This window comes from Cinclus cinclus, chromosome 25 (assembly GCF_963662255.1).
Source record: "Cinclus cinclus chromosome 25, bCinCin1.1, whole genome shotgun sequence".
In the NCBI taxonomy this organism is placed as follows: domain Eukaryota; kingdom Metazoa; phylum Chordata; class Aves; order Passeriformes; family Cinclidae; genus Cinclus; species Cinclus cinclus.
Window position 1 is genome coordinate 5805336 of NC_085070.1, and position 15964 is coordinate 5821299.

Consider the following 15964-nt stretch of genomic DNA (forward strand, 5'->3'; position numbering starts at 1 on the left):
ATGGAGGTAAAATGCACTGAAATGGGGTAAAATATAATGGAATTGGGTAAAATAAACTGAAATGGGGTAAATTACAATGAAATTGGGTAAAATACAATGAAATGGGGTAAAATATACTGAAATGGGGTAAAATAAACTGAAATTGGGTAAAATACAATGATATGGGGTAAATAAACTGAAATGGGGTAAAATGCAATGAAATGGGGTAAAATGCAATGAAATGGGGTAAAACACAATGAAATGGGGTAAAATACACTGAAATGGGGTAAAATGCAATGAAATGGGGTAAAATACACTGAAATGGGGTAAAATACAATGAAATGGGGTAAAATACACTGAAATGGGGTAAAATACAATGAAATGGGGTAAAATCCACTGAAATGGAGGTAAAACATCTCAAATGGGGTGAAACATCTCAAATGGGGTGAAACACTCCTGAGTGGGGTTGGCCAAATGATGAAGTGGGCAGCTGTAGAGAGATGAGGGGCAATTAGAAAGATAAATTAATTGTGAGAGGGCGGCCGACGAGAACCCAGAGCTGCTCTTTTCTGGGAGGGGGTAGCAGGGAATGAGGAGGGGGCAGGAAAGCAGAGAGCAGCTGATGTGTGTGCCCCCCATGCCAGGCAGAAATTCCGGGGTTTAATGTGACAACGTCAGCTCGGTGCCTTCGGCGGGTTCGGAGTGAAATCCAGGAGTTCCTGGGAGTTCTCCACGACCCAGCTTTGATATTTTCCTGTCCTTGCCACTCTTTGAGCCCTTCTCAGCTCACAGCAAAATGCTTCCCCTCTGCCTCCTAAACCCCCCAGAACTCCTCTTTTTGTGACAAGAGCACAAACCCCAACGCCCACCTGGCTGCTCCTGTGCTTCTCTTTTGGCAGTCCCTGCAGAACAAGAGCTACAACCACTTTGCTGCCATCTATTACCTGCTGGTGGAGAGGCTCAAGTCCCACAGGAGCAGTTTCCCCGTGGAGCAGCGCGTGGACGCGCGGCAGCGCCGGCCCAGCACCATTGCTGAGCAGAGCATGGCCAAGGTCAGCCCCTTCCTCAGCCCAGTTCCATCCCAAAATTCCTCCCTTCCACCTGCAGTCCCTTCCCCTTGGGTGCTGAAATGCAATTAATGGGTTTGGTTTTAGTGGGGGATCTGATTTTTAACCTCCATTCCCAGCTTGTGTCCCATTGATAGGAAAGTCCTGAGCTTCTCCTAACTGGAAAATTTAGGTTTGATTTTAGTGGGGATCTGATTTTTAACCTCCATTCCCAGCTCGTCTCCCATTGAAAGTCCTGTGTTTCTTCTCCTAACTGGAAGAATTGGGTTGGGTTTTATTGATGATCTTGTTTTTAATCTCAATTCCCAGCACCATTGCTGAGCAGAGCATGGCCAAGGTCAGCCCCTTCCTCAGCCCAGTTCCATCCCAAAATTCCTCCCTTCCACCTGCAGTCCCTTCCCCTTGGGTGCTGAAATGCAATTAATGGGTTTGGTTTTAGTGGGGGATCTGATTTTTAACCTCCATTCCCAGCTCGTGTCCCATTGATAGGAAAGTCCTGAGCTTCTCCTAACTGGAAAATTTAGGTTTGATTTTAGTGGGGATCTGATTTTTAACCTCCATTCCCAGCTCGTCTCCCATTGAAAGTCCTGTGTTTCTTCTCCTAACTGGAAGAATTGGGTTGGGTTTTATTGATGGTCTTGTTTTCAATCTCAATTCCCAGCACCATTGCTGAGCAGAGCATGGCCAAGGTCAGCCCCTTCCTCAGCCCAGTTCCATCCCAAAATTCCTCCTTTCCACCTGCAGTCCCTTCCCCTTGGGTGCTGAAATGCAATTAATGGGTTTGGTTTTAGTGGGGGATCTGATTTTTAACCTCCATTCCCAGCTCGTGTCCCATTGATAGGAAAGTCCCGAGCTTCTCCTAACTGGAAAATTTGGGTTTGGCTTTATTAGGAATCTCATTTTTAATTTCAGTTTCCAGCTCATCTCCCATTGAAAGTCCTGTGTTTCTTCTCCTAACTGGTAGAATTGGGTTGGGTTTTATTGATGATCTCGTTTTTAATCTCAATTCCCAGCTTGTATCCCATTGATAGGAAGGTCCTGAGCTTCTCCTAACTGGAAGATTTAGGTTTGATTTTAGTGGGGATCTGATTTTTAACCTCCATTCCCAGCTCATCTCCCATTGAAAGTCCTGTGTTTCTTCTCCTAACTGGAAGACTTTGGGTTTGGCTTTATTGGAAATCTCATTTTTAATCTCAATTCCCAGCCCATTTCCCATTGAAAGTCCTGTGCTTACGCTCCCAACTGGAAAATTTGGGTTTGGTTTTAGTGAGGATCTGATTTTTAATCTCAGTTCCGAGCTCATCTCCTGCTGATAGAGAAGTCCTGTACTTCTTCTCCTAACTGGAAAATTTGGGTTTGGTTTTAGTGAGGATCTGATTTTTAACCTTGATTCCCAGCTCGTCTCCCATTGAACCTCCTGTCCTTGTGCTCCTAACTGGAAACTTTAGGTTTGGCTTTATTGGAAATCTCATTTTTAATCTCAGTTCCCAGCCCATTTCCCATTGAAAGGGAAGTCCTGTGCTTGTTCTCTAACTGGAAGACTCATTTTTGAGAGTTTGGAGCTTTTGGTTGGTGAAAAGTTAAGAGAAACAGCAGTTCTGGATCCTGTGCAGCACTGGGAGTGTTTTGAATGGGATCACAACTGGAAGACTTTAATTTTTGAGACTTTTAATCTTTCTGTTGGTGAAAAATTTAAAGCAGCAGCAGTTCTGGAGCCTGTGCAGCACTGGGAGCGTCTTTAATGGGGTCACCAAAGGAGCTGTTGAGTTTATGGAGGCTAAAATCTTCCAGGCTCTGCTCAGTGGTGTAAACCAAGCACTTTTGGGGGACGTGTGGAAAATAAAATGGCTTTATCCCCTGCTGCTCCCTGTGAAATGGCAAAGAATAGGAAAGAGGTGCGCCCCCCCATAAAAAAAAAAAAACCACAAAAACAACCAAAAAACCCATTTATGATGAATTTACCAGGTCCAGATGCCAACACATTGCAGTGCCTGGAGTGGCTGATGAAAATGTCTTTGTCCTGAGCCGCTGCACGGCTGAAGTCCCGGAGCTTTGTTCCTCTGTGGGGGCATTTCTGTGAAAATTCCCAGCCCTTTTCCCCTCCCGTGGCCCAGTTCCCTGCAGAGCCCCTGTGTGCACAGATCCAGTGGGGTGATTCATTGACTGGGGATGAATTAACTGCGTCCCGAGGAGATCGGCCTTCATTTAGCAAGGGCAGCTCTGGCTGCTCCTTCCATCCCTTCCGTGACAATTCAAATCCCACAATTACCCTGATTGATCCAGGCTCTGAGGCTGCTCAGCTTTTCCCTGCTCATTTTCTCCCCAAGGAAAGGTCAGGAGCAGTTTATCCTGCCTTACTCCAATAATTCTGTGATTTTTATTATTATTTTTTTCACACGTTTTCTCTTGTTTCTTTAAGACACCCAACCATCGTGCAGCTTTTTTTTTTTTGTTTTTGATTTTTATGAATGCACCCCTGGTAGCAAGTGAGGGGCTTGGCCTGAGATGACTCAGATTTCTCCTGGTCCCAAGTAAATATTCCATCAAATTCCAACCCCCTGGGTGCCCAAATCCCAACCAAGAAATCCCAACCAAGCTGCTCTTTTTTTTTTTTTTTTTTTTTTTTTTTTCCCCTTTTTTTTCAGGCAGCACGACATTCTTTGGGATATTTGAATTCTGCTGAGTTAAAACTCAACTTGAGTTATGAAAACACAGGCCCAGGAGCAGCGTGGCAGAGATTAAATTAAACCCAGCTTTAAACTCGGTTCTAGTGCTAGAAAGTCACAGTTCTGCAGAGAAAATGATCCATTTTAAGCTGGTTTTTTTTTTTCATTAGAAGCAGGTGGAGCCAGGTGAACAAGGAGGGATAAAACACCTGTGGGAGGGTTTCATCCTTGGACTGAATTCCTGCATTTTAGAGCCACATTCCCAGTTTTTGCTGCAGTTCCAGCCTCAGAGTTGTCCCAAGGATGATTTATTTTCACACGTGGTGGCACCGCAGCTCCTGGCTGATTGTTTTCCTTTTGGCCAGGGCTGTGGATAATGCACTCCAAGTGATTCAAGGTTCAAACACTGGGAAAAATATCCCTGTTTTCCTAATTTTTTTAGGGAATTTCCTCCCCCCCTCACCTCACCCTCCCAAAAAAAAAAAAAAAAAAAAGTCATCATTGAAACCATTCCTGAGCCTCCTGGCAGCATCAGGGGGGTTGTACTGAATATAAAAAGGAATTTTAGAGCACCAGAAAGCCCCAAACTCTGTCTGTGCTGCTGGGAATAAATCAGCTCCAATAAATACTGAGCTTAATGACATTTAGGGTTGGCCTGGGTGTTTTGGGGGTGGTAATTTAGTTTTTTGGGGTTTTTTTTGTGGGTTTGTTTTGTTTGTTTTTTTTTAAGTTTAAAGGCTAAGAATGTTCTTCATCCTGAACCAAGAAATAAATCTTGCACTTCTGCTTTGGCACTGAGCTGCACATTGTTTAATCCGTGACTTTGGATGTTGCTCCCTACCTAAAACTGTCTCAGTTTTGAGTTCTTAAATTCTGTTTTTTTTTTTTTCTTTTTCTTTCTTTTGTTTGGTATTTATTTTGTTTGGTTGGTTTTTGTTGTTGTTTTTGTTGGGGTTTTTTTTGTGGTTTTTTTGGGTTTTTTTGTTGTTTTTTTTGTTTGTTTTTTTGTTTGCTTTTTTTTTTTTTTTTTTAGGCACAAGCTGTGGTCCCCTCGGTGAACCTGCATTCCCAAAATCCAAGGTTGCTGCAGTCCCCAGGGCTCCCCTCAACCTCAGGAGCTGAAACTTTCTCCTTCCCCTCCTCCAGCTGCCAAGGAGAGGCAGCTTTTATTGAGGAGGAAAGGGTTGAGACACCAAAGGTACAGCTTGAAATCATCCTATTCTTTCTTTCTTTCTTTCTTTTTTTCCCACAAATCATTCCAGCTAAAAAAAAAAAAAAAAAAAAAAAAAAATTGTTGTCTTTTAAAAACACAGCAGTGCTTCCTGATTTGAAGTATTTAAAGGGTTGTAGGTGTTCTTAAAAATCTTTGTGATTTTTTTTTTTTTTTCATCATTCCTCTGCCTCCTGTTCTTTGCTTATGTGCCATTGTCACCACACTGCTTTTGGAAAAAAAAACAAAACAAAACAAAACCAAAAAAAAAACCCAAAAGACAGAAAAAGTGGTGTTTTTTTTTCCCTTGTTCTTTTAAAATATATTTTCAAGAGCTCTGAAGACTCCTCCTTCACACAAAGAGGTCCTGGATGCAGCTGAAGTGTCCAAAGGGAGCTCCAGCCTGATCTGGACTCAGCAATTAGAAGAGGAAATGGTTTAAAATAATTACATTTAAATTACATTTATGAAGCGTGTGACTCTCATAAAGCTTGTGTTGTTTTCTCTCGTGTTGGGCCACGCTATAATTTGAATTTCAGCACATTTATCCTGCCTGGTACCAGCTGGGGTTTGATTTCTTTCCTGCCACTTTGAAGGGTTCATTGCTCCCTGCTTTGTTCCCAACACCAGGAGTGTGGCCCTGCTTCTCCTTGGGTGGTGTCTGGCAGCTGGAAAACACAAACCAGTTCAAAGGCTCTTCAAAAATTAACATTTCCAGCTTTATTTTGCATCCCCCTTTTTGCTTTATAGCTGCACTTTGGCCGGGCCAACAACTGGTGACAGCAGCGAGGCCTCGAGGCTGAACTCACTTGGGAATATTCTGAATTTTTGTAGGAAATGAACACTAAAAACTTCCAAGCTCTGATCCCAGGAAAAAGAAAAAAAAAAAAAAAAACCAAACAAAAACTGCAGGGAGCCAATGTGGGATTGGTTCTGCTCTTCCTTTCTGCCAGGAATTTGAGAGGGAAGGTCCCAGATAGGGAGGAAGGTGTGCAAGAAATTAAATTTAGAGGTAAAATCCACTCAGTCAAAACAGAGGCAGCAAAGCCAGAGTTTTCCCGTGCAGGAATCATCATTTTCCTGCTGTCTAAACGATTTACAGCAGGGTTTTTTTTTTTTTTTTAATATTTTAAACTGTTTATAGCAGGTTGTTTTTTTATATATATATTTTAAACTATTTATAGCAGGTTTTTATATTTCCCTACCATATAGTTCTGCCTCCGGCCCATGCTGTCCATGCAGTGAAAACTCTTTTCCTTTTCAAAATACCAAAGAACTCGGAGGAAAATTCAGGAATGGCTGCCTTAAAATAGCTTTACATGAAATCAGCTGCAGCAGCAGCAGGTTTTGTGGTAAAGGATTGTGATTTTTCCATCTGTGTTTTACCCAGTGTGATCCTGTTTGTGCAGCAGGAGACTAAATACAGACAGAGCCTCCAAAAGCTGGAAATATTTATAAATATATTAATATATAATATAAATATATATCAATAACATAAACAATATAATATATAGAAATTATATTAATATAAATAAATGAATGATGACAATAAATAAAAATATATTAATACTCTTTTTGCCTGAAACCCAAACAGTTTCACACGGCAAGGTGCAGAAGGATCCATGGCAAGCTGGATTGGAGAATAAAACCAGAATTAAAAATCCCAGGAGCAGTTTGGGTGGTTGGGGAGGTGCCTCTAAAGGTCTGAATCAAAGCTGTGAGAGGCTGCTCAGGGTTTTATCAGCTTTATCCCTTGGCTAAATCCAAGGAGGGAGATTCCAGAGATTCTCCAGACCTGTGTTTGTAGGGGAACAACATTAATCAAGTGGAGTTGTGCTGGAAAAAGGTGCATTTATGGAGTTATTCCTGAGCACTGCAAGGATGAAGTACAAGGCTGGGTTGTTTTTTTTTTTTTGGTTGTTTTTTTTTCTATTCCTGGTGTTTATCTGAGTGTGATAAATGAGCACAGTAGGTATAGGAAGGGGGGAACAGCAGTACTGCACATTCCATAAATATTTTATACTTGTGACTAAGCTGGCAAGGTTTTTAATAACTCAAAAAAAAAAAAAAAGCAAACTAAAAAAAAAAAAAACACTAAAAAAACCCCAAAACCCAGCCCTGGAGAGCACAGAATATGCAGTGGGAATAAGAATATTTAGTTTTAGGGAATGGAGTGTTGAGGGAATGTAAATAGGAAATGAAGAATTGTATTTGGCAAGTCTTACTTACCTGAGCAGAGCTGAAGATCCCAGCTGCCTTCAGGCCTGGGCTTTGCTGCTTCTGGGGCTGATTCTTTGGGCACAGAACAAAGCTGGGCTCAAACAAAGGTGGGCTCAGAACAAAGGTGGGCTCAGAACAAAGGTGGGCTCAGAACAAAGCTGGGCTCAAACAAAGGTGGGCACAGAACAAAGGTGGGCTCAGAACAAAGCTGGGCTCAAACAAAGGTGGGCTCAGAACAAAGGTGGGCACAGAACAAAGGTGGGCTCAGAACAAAGGTGGGCTCAGAACAAAGGTGGGCTCAGAACAAAGGTGGGCTCAGAACAAAGCTGGGCTCAAACAAAGGTGGGCACAGAACAAAGGTGGGCTCTAACAAAGGTGTCCCCTGTGCCCCCAGGTGAATGGCTGCCTGCTGGACCCCGTGCCTCCCGTGCCTCCCGTGGGGATGAGGAAAGGAAGCCAATCCCTGCCCTCCAGCATGATGGAAACCTCCATTGACGAAGGGATCGAGACAGAAGGGGAGGCAGAGGAGGATCCAGCCCAGGCCTTCGCTGCCCTGCAGGCAGCTCGAGGGGGGAAGAGGAGGCACACCCTGGCTGAGGTCACCAACCAGCTGGTGATGGTGCCAGGCTCAGGTACAGAGCTGAGCTCAGATCTCACAGTGATGGTGCCAGGCTCAGGTACAGAGCTCAGCTCAGATCTCACAGTGATGGTGCCAGGCTCAGGTGCAGAGCTGAGCTCAGATCTCACAGTGATGGTGCCAGGCTCAGGTGCAGAGCTGAGCTCAGATCTCACAGTGATGGTGCCAGGCTCAGGTGCAGAGCTGAGCTCAGATCTCACAGTGATGGTGCCAGGCTCAGGTACAGAGCTGAGCTCAGATCTCACAGTGATGGTGCCAGGCTCAGGTGCAGAGCTGAGCTCAGATCTCACAGTGATGGTGCCAGGCTCAGGTGCAGAGCTGAGCTCAGATCTCACAGTGATGGTGCCAGGCTCAGGTACAGAGCTGAGCTCAGATCTCACAGTGATGGTGCCAGGCTCAGGTGCAGAGCTGAGCTCAGATCTCACAGTGATGGTGCCAGGCTCAGGTGCAGAGCTGAGCTCAGATCTCACAGTGATGGTGCCAGGCTCAGGTACAGAGCTGAGCTCAGATCTCACAGTGATGGTGCCAGGCTCAGGTGCAGAGCTGAGCTCAGATCTCACAGTGATGGTGCCAGGCTCAGGTGCAGAGCTGAGCTCAGATCTCACAGTGATGGTGCCAGGCTCAGGTGCAGAGCTGAGCTCAGATCTCACAGTGATGGTGCCAGGCTCAGGTGCAGAGCTGAGCTCAGATCTCACAGTGATGGTGCCAGGCTCAGGTACAGAGCTGAGCTCAGATCTCACAGTGATGGTGCCAGGCTCAGGTGCAGAGCTGAGCTCAGATCTCACAGTGATGGTGCCAGGCTCAGGTGCAGAGCTGAGCTCAGATCTCACAGTGATGGTGCCAGGCTCAGGTACAGAGCTGAGCTCAGATCTCACAGTGATGGTGCCAGGCTCAGGTGCAGAGCTGAGCTCAGATCTCACAGTGATGGTGCCAGGCTCAGGTGCAGAGCTGAGCTCAGATCTCACAGTGATGGTGCCAGGCTCAGGTGCAGAGCTGAGCTCAGATCTCACAGTGATGGTGCCAGGCTCAGGTACAGAGCTGAGCTCAGATCTCACAGTGATGGTGCCAGGCTCAGGTACAGAGCTGAGCTCAGATCTCACAGTGATGGTGCCAGGCTCAGGTGCAGAGCTGAGCTCAGATCTCACAGTGATGGTGCCAGGCTCAGGTACAGAGCTGAGCTCAGATCTCACAGTGATGGTGCCAGGCTCAGGTACAGAGCTGAGCTCAGATCTCACAGTGATGGTGCCAGGCTCAGGTGCAGAGCTGAGCTCAGATCTCACAGTGATGGTGCCAGGCTCAGGTACAGAGCTGAGCTCAGATCTCACAGTGATGGTGCCAGGCTCAGGTGCAGAGCTGAGCTCAGATCTCACAGTGATGGTGCCAGGCTCAGGTACAGAGCTGAGCTCAGATCTCACAGTGATGGTGCCAGGCTCAGGTACTCAGTCTGAAAATCTGCTGATGGAAAACATGAGGTTTTATGAGTGAGAAGTACAAGTTTGTATTTACTAGAAAGGATAAAGGGAAAAAAATCCAGAAAATTCCCCAAAATATAAAACCAGAGCAGAAAATCAACAGGTTATTAAACTGATGTACAACCCCCACAGCAAGTGGGAAATCTGGCAAAACTGGCTGCTTTTTTCAACAGAGTGTGTCCCCAAATCATTCATCCCCTAAAAATGAGCTGGTGGGGAAGTAAAAAATAAAATAAACCCTTTGGACTCCAGCACCAGTGAGGTGACCAAGCCTTTCAGGCTACAGTTTTGTCAGGATTATCTGTGTGCAAAAAAACCCAAAAAAACAAAAATCGAAAAACAAACCCTCAAGGCTTTCCAGACAAAGCAGTGGACACGTGCAGAGTGTGTGACTGCTGCAAGATCCTGCAAAAACCAGCAGCAAATCCCCATGGCTGTGCTGCGAGTTTTACTTGACAATTCCTTTGTCAAAAATGTTTTTTTTTGGCCGTTCACTCTAAGGTAGCCACTGTTGAGTCAGTGGCACTGATTCCCACTTTTATCCTGGATTTTTTTGTTTGTTTTGTTTTTTTTATCCTAGGGAAAGTCTATTCCTTGGATGAGAACTCCTCTCTGGGCAGCATCGACTCGGAGTACGGCACGGGCTCCATCCAGAGGGATCTGAAATTCCTGGGAGAGGCTCCTTCCTTGAAGGAAATGGTGCTGAGCAGCCAGCAGAGCCCAGGGGTGACCTCTCCTTTCCTGGGGCTCAGACCTGCCAACCCAGCCATGCAGGCCCTGAGCTCCCAAAAACGAGAGGCTCACAACCGCTCCCCCGTCAGCTTCCGCGAGGGCCGCAGAGCCTCCGACACCTCCCTCACCCAAGGTAACCCCCCTGCAGCAAGAATCTGTGTCTGTCATCCGATTTCATAGCAGTGACACCCAGGAAATGCCCTCTGTGCTCAGCAGCCACGCTGTGGCTCCGTTGTCACCCACTTTGTCTCCTGGGTCAACCAGAAAAATCAGATTGTTCTGACAAGGGTTTGTTGGTTTTGGATTTTTTTTTTATTTTTTTTATTTTTTTTATTTTTTTTTTTTGGCTCGTCTCCTCTCCAGGAATTGTAGCATTTAGGCAGCACCTCCAGAACTTGGCACGAACCAAAGGAATCCTGGAGCTGAACAAAGTGCAGCTGCTGTATGAGCAAATGGGGTCGGAGGAAGAACCGTCTCTGACATCAGCTGCCACCCAGCTGCAGGACCTCATCAACAGCCCTGCACAGGTACTTAAAGCAGAAACCGAGCTCCACCTTAACGTTGGGACAGTCAGGAGAGGAGGAGGTGCTGTGGAGACCTGAGAAGAGCTAATCTATAGATAAATTCCCAATTCCCCTTTCTGCCTCAGACTGGAGAATTTGCAGCCCTTGCCCATCCTCATGGTGTCAGTGAGTGGCTCTCAGCTTTCCAAACCCAGCAGCCTTTGGCTTTCAGTCTGAAGGATGTTTTGGATTTGGCCAAGGCCAAGGACACCTTTTCTTGGTGGAGGTACAATTACAAGAAGCGCTCACATCCTTGATTTGCAGAAATATTAAAGAGCTCCCAGTGAGTTGTTTCGACACCATGGAACCTCAGGCAGGGAAAATCCTTGAAGAAAGGGTTAAGGGAGCCTTTTCTGGACGTGCAGCTTGTTCCTCTTCCCTCTGCAGGAGGAAGGCTCCCAGCAGCAGCAGCAGGGTGCACACCCCCCCTTGTTGTCCCGAAGGCAGAGCCTGGAGACTCAGTACCTGAAACACCGGCTCCAGGTAACCAGTCCAGTCCAGCCCTGCCCAGCTCATCTCAGCACATCCCATCCCATCCCATTATCCCATCCCATTATCCCATCCCATCCCATCCCATTATCCCATCCCATTATCCCATCCCATCCCATCCCATTATCCCATCCCATTATCCCATCCCATCCCATCCCATTATCCCATCCCATTATCCCATCCCATCCCATCCCATCCCATCCCATTATCCCATCCCATTATCCCATCCCCTTATCCCATCCCATCCCATTTTCCCATCCCATTATCCCATTTTCCCAGCCCAGCCCCTGGCCCCTGGTGCCCAGGACGAGCTCTCAGGGGGTGAATGAGCAGGGAACAGCTGAACTGAGAACTGCTCTGTGTTCTTCTGGTGTCAGGCACTGACCCTGATGGTGTCAAGAGTGAATTCTGGCTGTTTTCCTGCTGAGGCTGGCAGTGTGCAGTCACTGCTGCTGAACACAGGTTATTGCTGTCACATCCCATCAAGGTTCTGCACCAGCAGCACTTCTTAACCCCCTGGGCCTGCCTCTTCCACACCCCCTTTATTTCAAACCCATTTTCACACACCTTTAGTTTATAAAAAACTGGCTTCCCCCCAGTTGTTTGCAGCTTCTCCCACGTGGAAAGGAAGCTTTCCATGGATTTTATGGCACAGTCCCTCCTGCAGAAGTAGTGCCTAAGGGTTAAAAGCTAGTGGGGTTTAAAGAGTGGCTCTGCGGACAGCTGGGCAGTTACAGGGATAGAAAAATCTTTCTTTTACTTTCTGGGCTAATTCATTAAATCAAAAGCCATTTAAACCAGCTCTGCTTTCCTTGCAGAAGCCCACTCTGCTCTCCAAAGCTCAGAACACTTGCCAGCTCTACCACAAAGAACTGCCCCGGAGCCTGGAACAGCAGCTCCAGGAGCACAGGTGAGAATCCCCCAGACTGCACAGAAAAATTACTCTCAGGGGTAATGGGAGAACTGGAACTCCCTTTGTCCATTTAGAAAATTATCTGAAAAAGGAAAGTTTCACTTCAAAACTTCATTTAAAAGCGAGAACAAGTCCTGCCATGTGTTTACAAATTTCTCTGCCTGATCTTCAGCTCCCAGATTCCTCAGAGCAGTGAAGAGCAGGCTTTAAAAATACAAACCCAGTGCATCTCATTCTTAAAAAACTGAATTAAACAATGCACGGGCTTAGCTTTAAAAGTTCATAAAGTTATCAATGTGATTACATTGAGAGGTGATAACTCTGATGTGCTGCAAAAACCGATGAGCAGGATTGCCTGGGGATTTTCCAGCGTGCTCAGAGCTGTGCCAAAAAACCCACAAATAATTGTTTGGTTTGGTTTTTTTTTGTTTTGTTTTGTTTTCTGTCCCTGGCTGCAGGCTGCACCAGAAGAGGCTGTTCCTGCAGAAGCAGTCCCAGCTGCAAGCCTACTTTAACCAGATGCAGATAGCTGAGAGCTCGTACCCCAGGGCCGGCGCTGTGCCCCAGCCCCAGCCCCAGCCCCCGGCCCAGTTCAGCCCGCAGCAGCCCCTGGGCCCCGAGCTGGAGCCCTCCTCGGGCCAGGGGCACCTGGAGCCTTTCCTCGGGCATTTGCCCAAGGCGCTGCCCCCCAGCCCATCCCGGCTGTCCCCCCCGGGGCAGGGCCGGCCAGCGCAGCCCCCGCAGTTCCCCTTCCAGCCTGGTGAACTGCCCGGTGCCGAGCAGCACCAGCTGCCCCAGGGCCCTGCAGGGCTGTCCCAGAGCTCTGCAGGGCTGTCCCAGGGCTCTGCAGGGCTGTCCCAGAGCTCTGCAGGGCTGTCCCAGGGCTGTGCAGGGCTGTCCCAGAGCCCTGCAGGGCTGTCCCAGGGCTGTGCAGGGCTGTCCCAGAGCCCTGCAGGGCTGTCCCAGGGCTCTGCAGGGCTGTCCCAGAGCTCTGCAGGGCTGTCCCAGGGCTGTGCAGGGCTGTCCCAGAGCTGTGCAGGGCTGTCCCAGGGCTCTGCAGGGCTGTCCCAGAGCTCTGCAGGGCTGTCCCAGGGCTCTGCAGGGCTGTCCCAGGGCTCTGCAGGGCTGTCCCAGGGCTCTGCAGGGCTGTCCCAGGGCCGTGCAGGGCTGTCCCAGAGCTCTGCAGGGCTGTCCCAGGGCCGTGCAGGGCTGTCCCAGGGCTCTGCAGGGCTGTCCCAGGGCTGTGCAGGGCTGTCCCAGAGCTCTGCAGGGCTGTCCCAGAGCTCTGCAGGGCTGTCCCAGGGCTGTGCAGGGCTGTCCCAGAGCTGTGCAGGGCTGTCCCAGGGCTCTGCAGGGCTGTCCCAGAGCCCTGCAGGGCTGTCCCAGGGCTGTGCAGGGCTGTCCCAGAGCTCTGCAGGGCTGTCCCAGAGCTCTGCAGGGCTGTCCCAGAGCCCTGCAGGGCTGTCCCAGGGCTGTGCAGGGCTGTCCCAGAGCTCTGCAGGGCTGTCCCAGGGCTCTGCAGGGCTGTCCCAGGGCTGTGCAGGGCTGTCCCAGAGCTCTGCAGGGCTGTCCCAGGGCTGTGCAGGGCTGTCCCAGAGCTCTGCAGGGCTGTCCCAGGGCTGTGCAGGGCTGTCCCAGGGCTGTGCAGGGCTGTCCCAGGGCTCTGCAGGGCTGTCCCAGAGCCCTGCAGGGCTGTCCCAGAGCTCTGCAGGGCTGTCCCAGAGCTGTGCAGGGCTGTCCCAGAGCTGTGCAGGGCTGTCCCAGGGCTCTGCAGGGCTGTCCCAGGGCCCTGCAGGGCTGTCCCAGGGCTCTGCAGGGCTGTCCCAGGGCTCTGCAGGGCTGTCCCAGGGCCCTGCAGGGCTGTCCCAGAGCTCTGCAGGGCTGTCCCAGAGCTGTGCAGGGCTGTCCCAGAGCTGTGCAGGGCTGTCCCAGGGCTGTGCAGGGCTGTCCCAGAGCTCTGCAGGGCTGTCCCAGGGCTGTGCAGGGCTGTCCCAGGGCTGTGCAGGGCTGTCCCAGAGCCCTGCAGGGCTGTCCCAGGGCTGTGCAGGGCTGTCCCAGAGCTCTGCAGGGCTGTCCCAGGGCCGTGCAGGGCTGTCCCAGGGCTCTGCAGGGCTGTCCCAGGGCCGTGCAGGGCTGTCCCAGAGCTCTGCAGGGCTGTCCCAGGGCCGTGCAGGGCTGTCCCAGGGCTCTGCAGGGCTGTCCCAGGGCTGTGCAGGGCTGTCCCAGAGCTCTGCAGGGCTGTCCCAGAGCTCTGCAGGGCTGTCCCAGGGCTGTGCAGGGCTGTCCCAGAGCTGTGCAGGGCTGTCCCAGGGCTCTGCAGGGCTGTCCCAGGGCTGTGCAGGGCTGTCCCAGGGCTGTGCAGGGCTGTCCCAGAGCTCTGCAGGGCTGTCCCAGAGCTCTGCAGGGCTGTCCCAGAGCCCTGCAGGGCTGTCCCAGGGCTCTGCAGGGCTGTCCCAGGGCTCTGCAGGGCTGTCCCAGAGCCCTGCAGGGCTGTCCCAGGGCTGTGCAGGTCTGTCCCAGGGCCCTGCAGGGCTGTCCCAGGGCCGTGCAGGTCTGTCCCAGGGCTGTGCAGGGCTGTCCCAGAGCTCTGCAGGGCTGTCCCAGGGCTCTGCAGGGCTGTCCCAGGGCTCTGCAGGGCTGTCCCAGAGCCAGAGAGGCTCTGCAGAGACTCAGCCCAGCTACAACTCCCTGCCCCTGTCAGAACTGCCGGGACTCTTCGATTGTGAGATGATGGAGGCTGTGGATCCCCAGCACGGTGGCTACGTCCTGGTGAATTAACACCCAGGAAGGACAAATGGAGAAGCATGTGAATTTTTTTTTTAATTTTTTTTTTCCTACCCCTTGCCCCTGCCCCCCTCCACCACCCAGGAATTCATGGTAGGTTTTTCGACTCTTGAATTAAGAGGGGAACTAATAATCCACCTGGCTGGAAGAAATTTGAAAAATAATAAGCAGGAGGTTTTTGGCCCCAGTGGCAGGGGCTGGAGAACAGGGAGTGCAGCTTCGTCCCACAAAGTCTGCGTAGAAGGAGGCAAAAAAAGTGAATTTCACTGGGAGGAAACAGCCCCTTCTAAAAACAGTTGGGGAGTTTGCCAGCATCCATCCATCCAGCATCCACTTGAGTGAGTGAACACTTCTCGTACTTCTTGGCAATAAAAGCAATAGTTTTCACTGAAATTCAGGGTGGATTTGGGTCTGCGCTGATGGCAGCTGAAATCCTCTGGAGAGCAGGAGCAGGAATGGAATTCAAGGGGTGGAATTCAAGGGAAGTTGCTCTTTGCTTGAGCTCCTGGTCTGGAACTATTCCTGAGCATCTCAGGCAGCCTCCACTTCCTCCTGCTGGCACCTCAGCAGGATTTCCCAAACCTGCCAAGGAGCTCTTCACTGTCTGCTGAAGGAATCTGGAGCAAGGGACACCTTGACTTTGTCAAAAGAAACCTGGGACTGTGTGGAGAGACCTCTGGGTGGGGATCTGGAAGATCATGGATGAGCCAGCAGAGAAGGTAAGAGAGCCATGAGAGAGCAAGAGCTGCAGGAAATGGCATTAAAGCAAACAAAAAACAACAACAAAAAACCCCTCACACCCGTGTGGCTTTTAAAATCACTGCCTTTTTCAGGAGGTCTCTGTCCTGGAGAAGTTCTGCTTGCTGGAAAGGATCCACCTGTCGCTGGGTTGCATTTAAAAAAAAAATCACAAAAATCAAGCAAACAAAACTGTGTTTTGAATTTGCAGTATGTGTTACTGGTGGTTTCTTGAGCTTTGTATATTTGGACAATTATTTAGGGTTTTAGAACTTTAAGGATAAAAAAGAAAAAAACCAATGAGCTTATAAAAAGTAAAAAAAAAAAAAAACACCCCTGTGAAGTGATAGTGCTGTGCCTTTTTCAGTTCTTTATCAGCCTATATGCTTTTTTTTCTGAAGAAAGTAGACAATGCCCCATTTATATCCCTGCTGTGGCCAAAGTCCCTTCAGAGCACACGTCCCACCGTGTGGGACAGGTTTAACTTTCTTAGT

The 15964-nt window shown here is 49.2% G+C and overlaps 1 protein-coding gene across 1 annotated transcript in view; it reads left to right on the forward strand.

Moving 5' to 3' along the window:
• Positions 1 to 15120, forward strand: part of SIK2 (salt inducible kinase 2) — a 47481-nt gene extending 32361 nt beyond the window's left edge. The window contains exons 8-16 of the mRNA XM_062508640.1: positions 879 to 1031; positions 4746 to 4910; positions 7537 to 7774; positions 9832 to 10116; positions 10347 to 10510; positions 10934 to 11029; positions 11854 to 11945; positions 12407 to 12752; positions 14574 to 15120. Of these exons, the coding sequence (XP_062364624.1) occupies positions 879 to 1031; positions 4746 to 4910; positions 7537 to 7774; positions 9832 to 10116; positions 10347 to 10510; positions 10934 to 11029; positions 11854 to 11945; positions 12407 to 12752; positions 14574 to 14726 (1692 nt within the window). The 3' untranslated portion in view covers positions 14727 to 15120. The remainder of the gene's footprint in view (positions 1 to 878; positions 1032 to 4745; positions 4911 to 7536; positions 7775 to 9831; positions 10117 to 10346; positions 10511 to 10933; positions 11030 to 11853; positions 11946 to 12406; positions 12753 to 14573) is intronic.
• Positions 15121 to 15964: the final 844 nt, after the last annotated feature.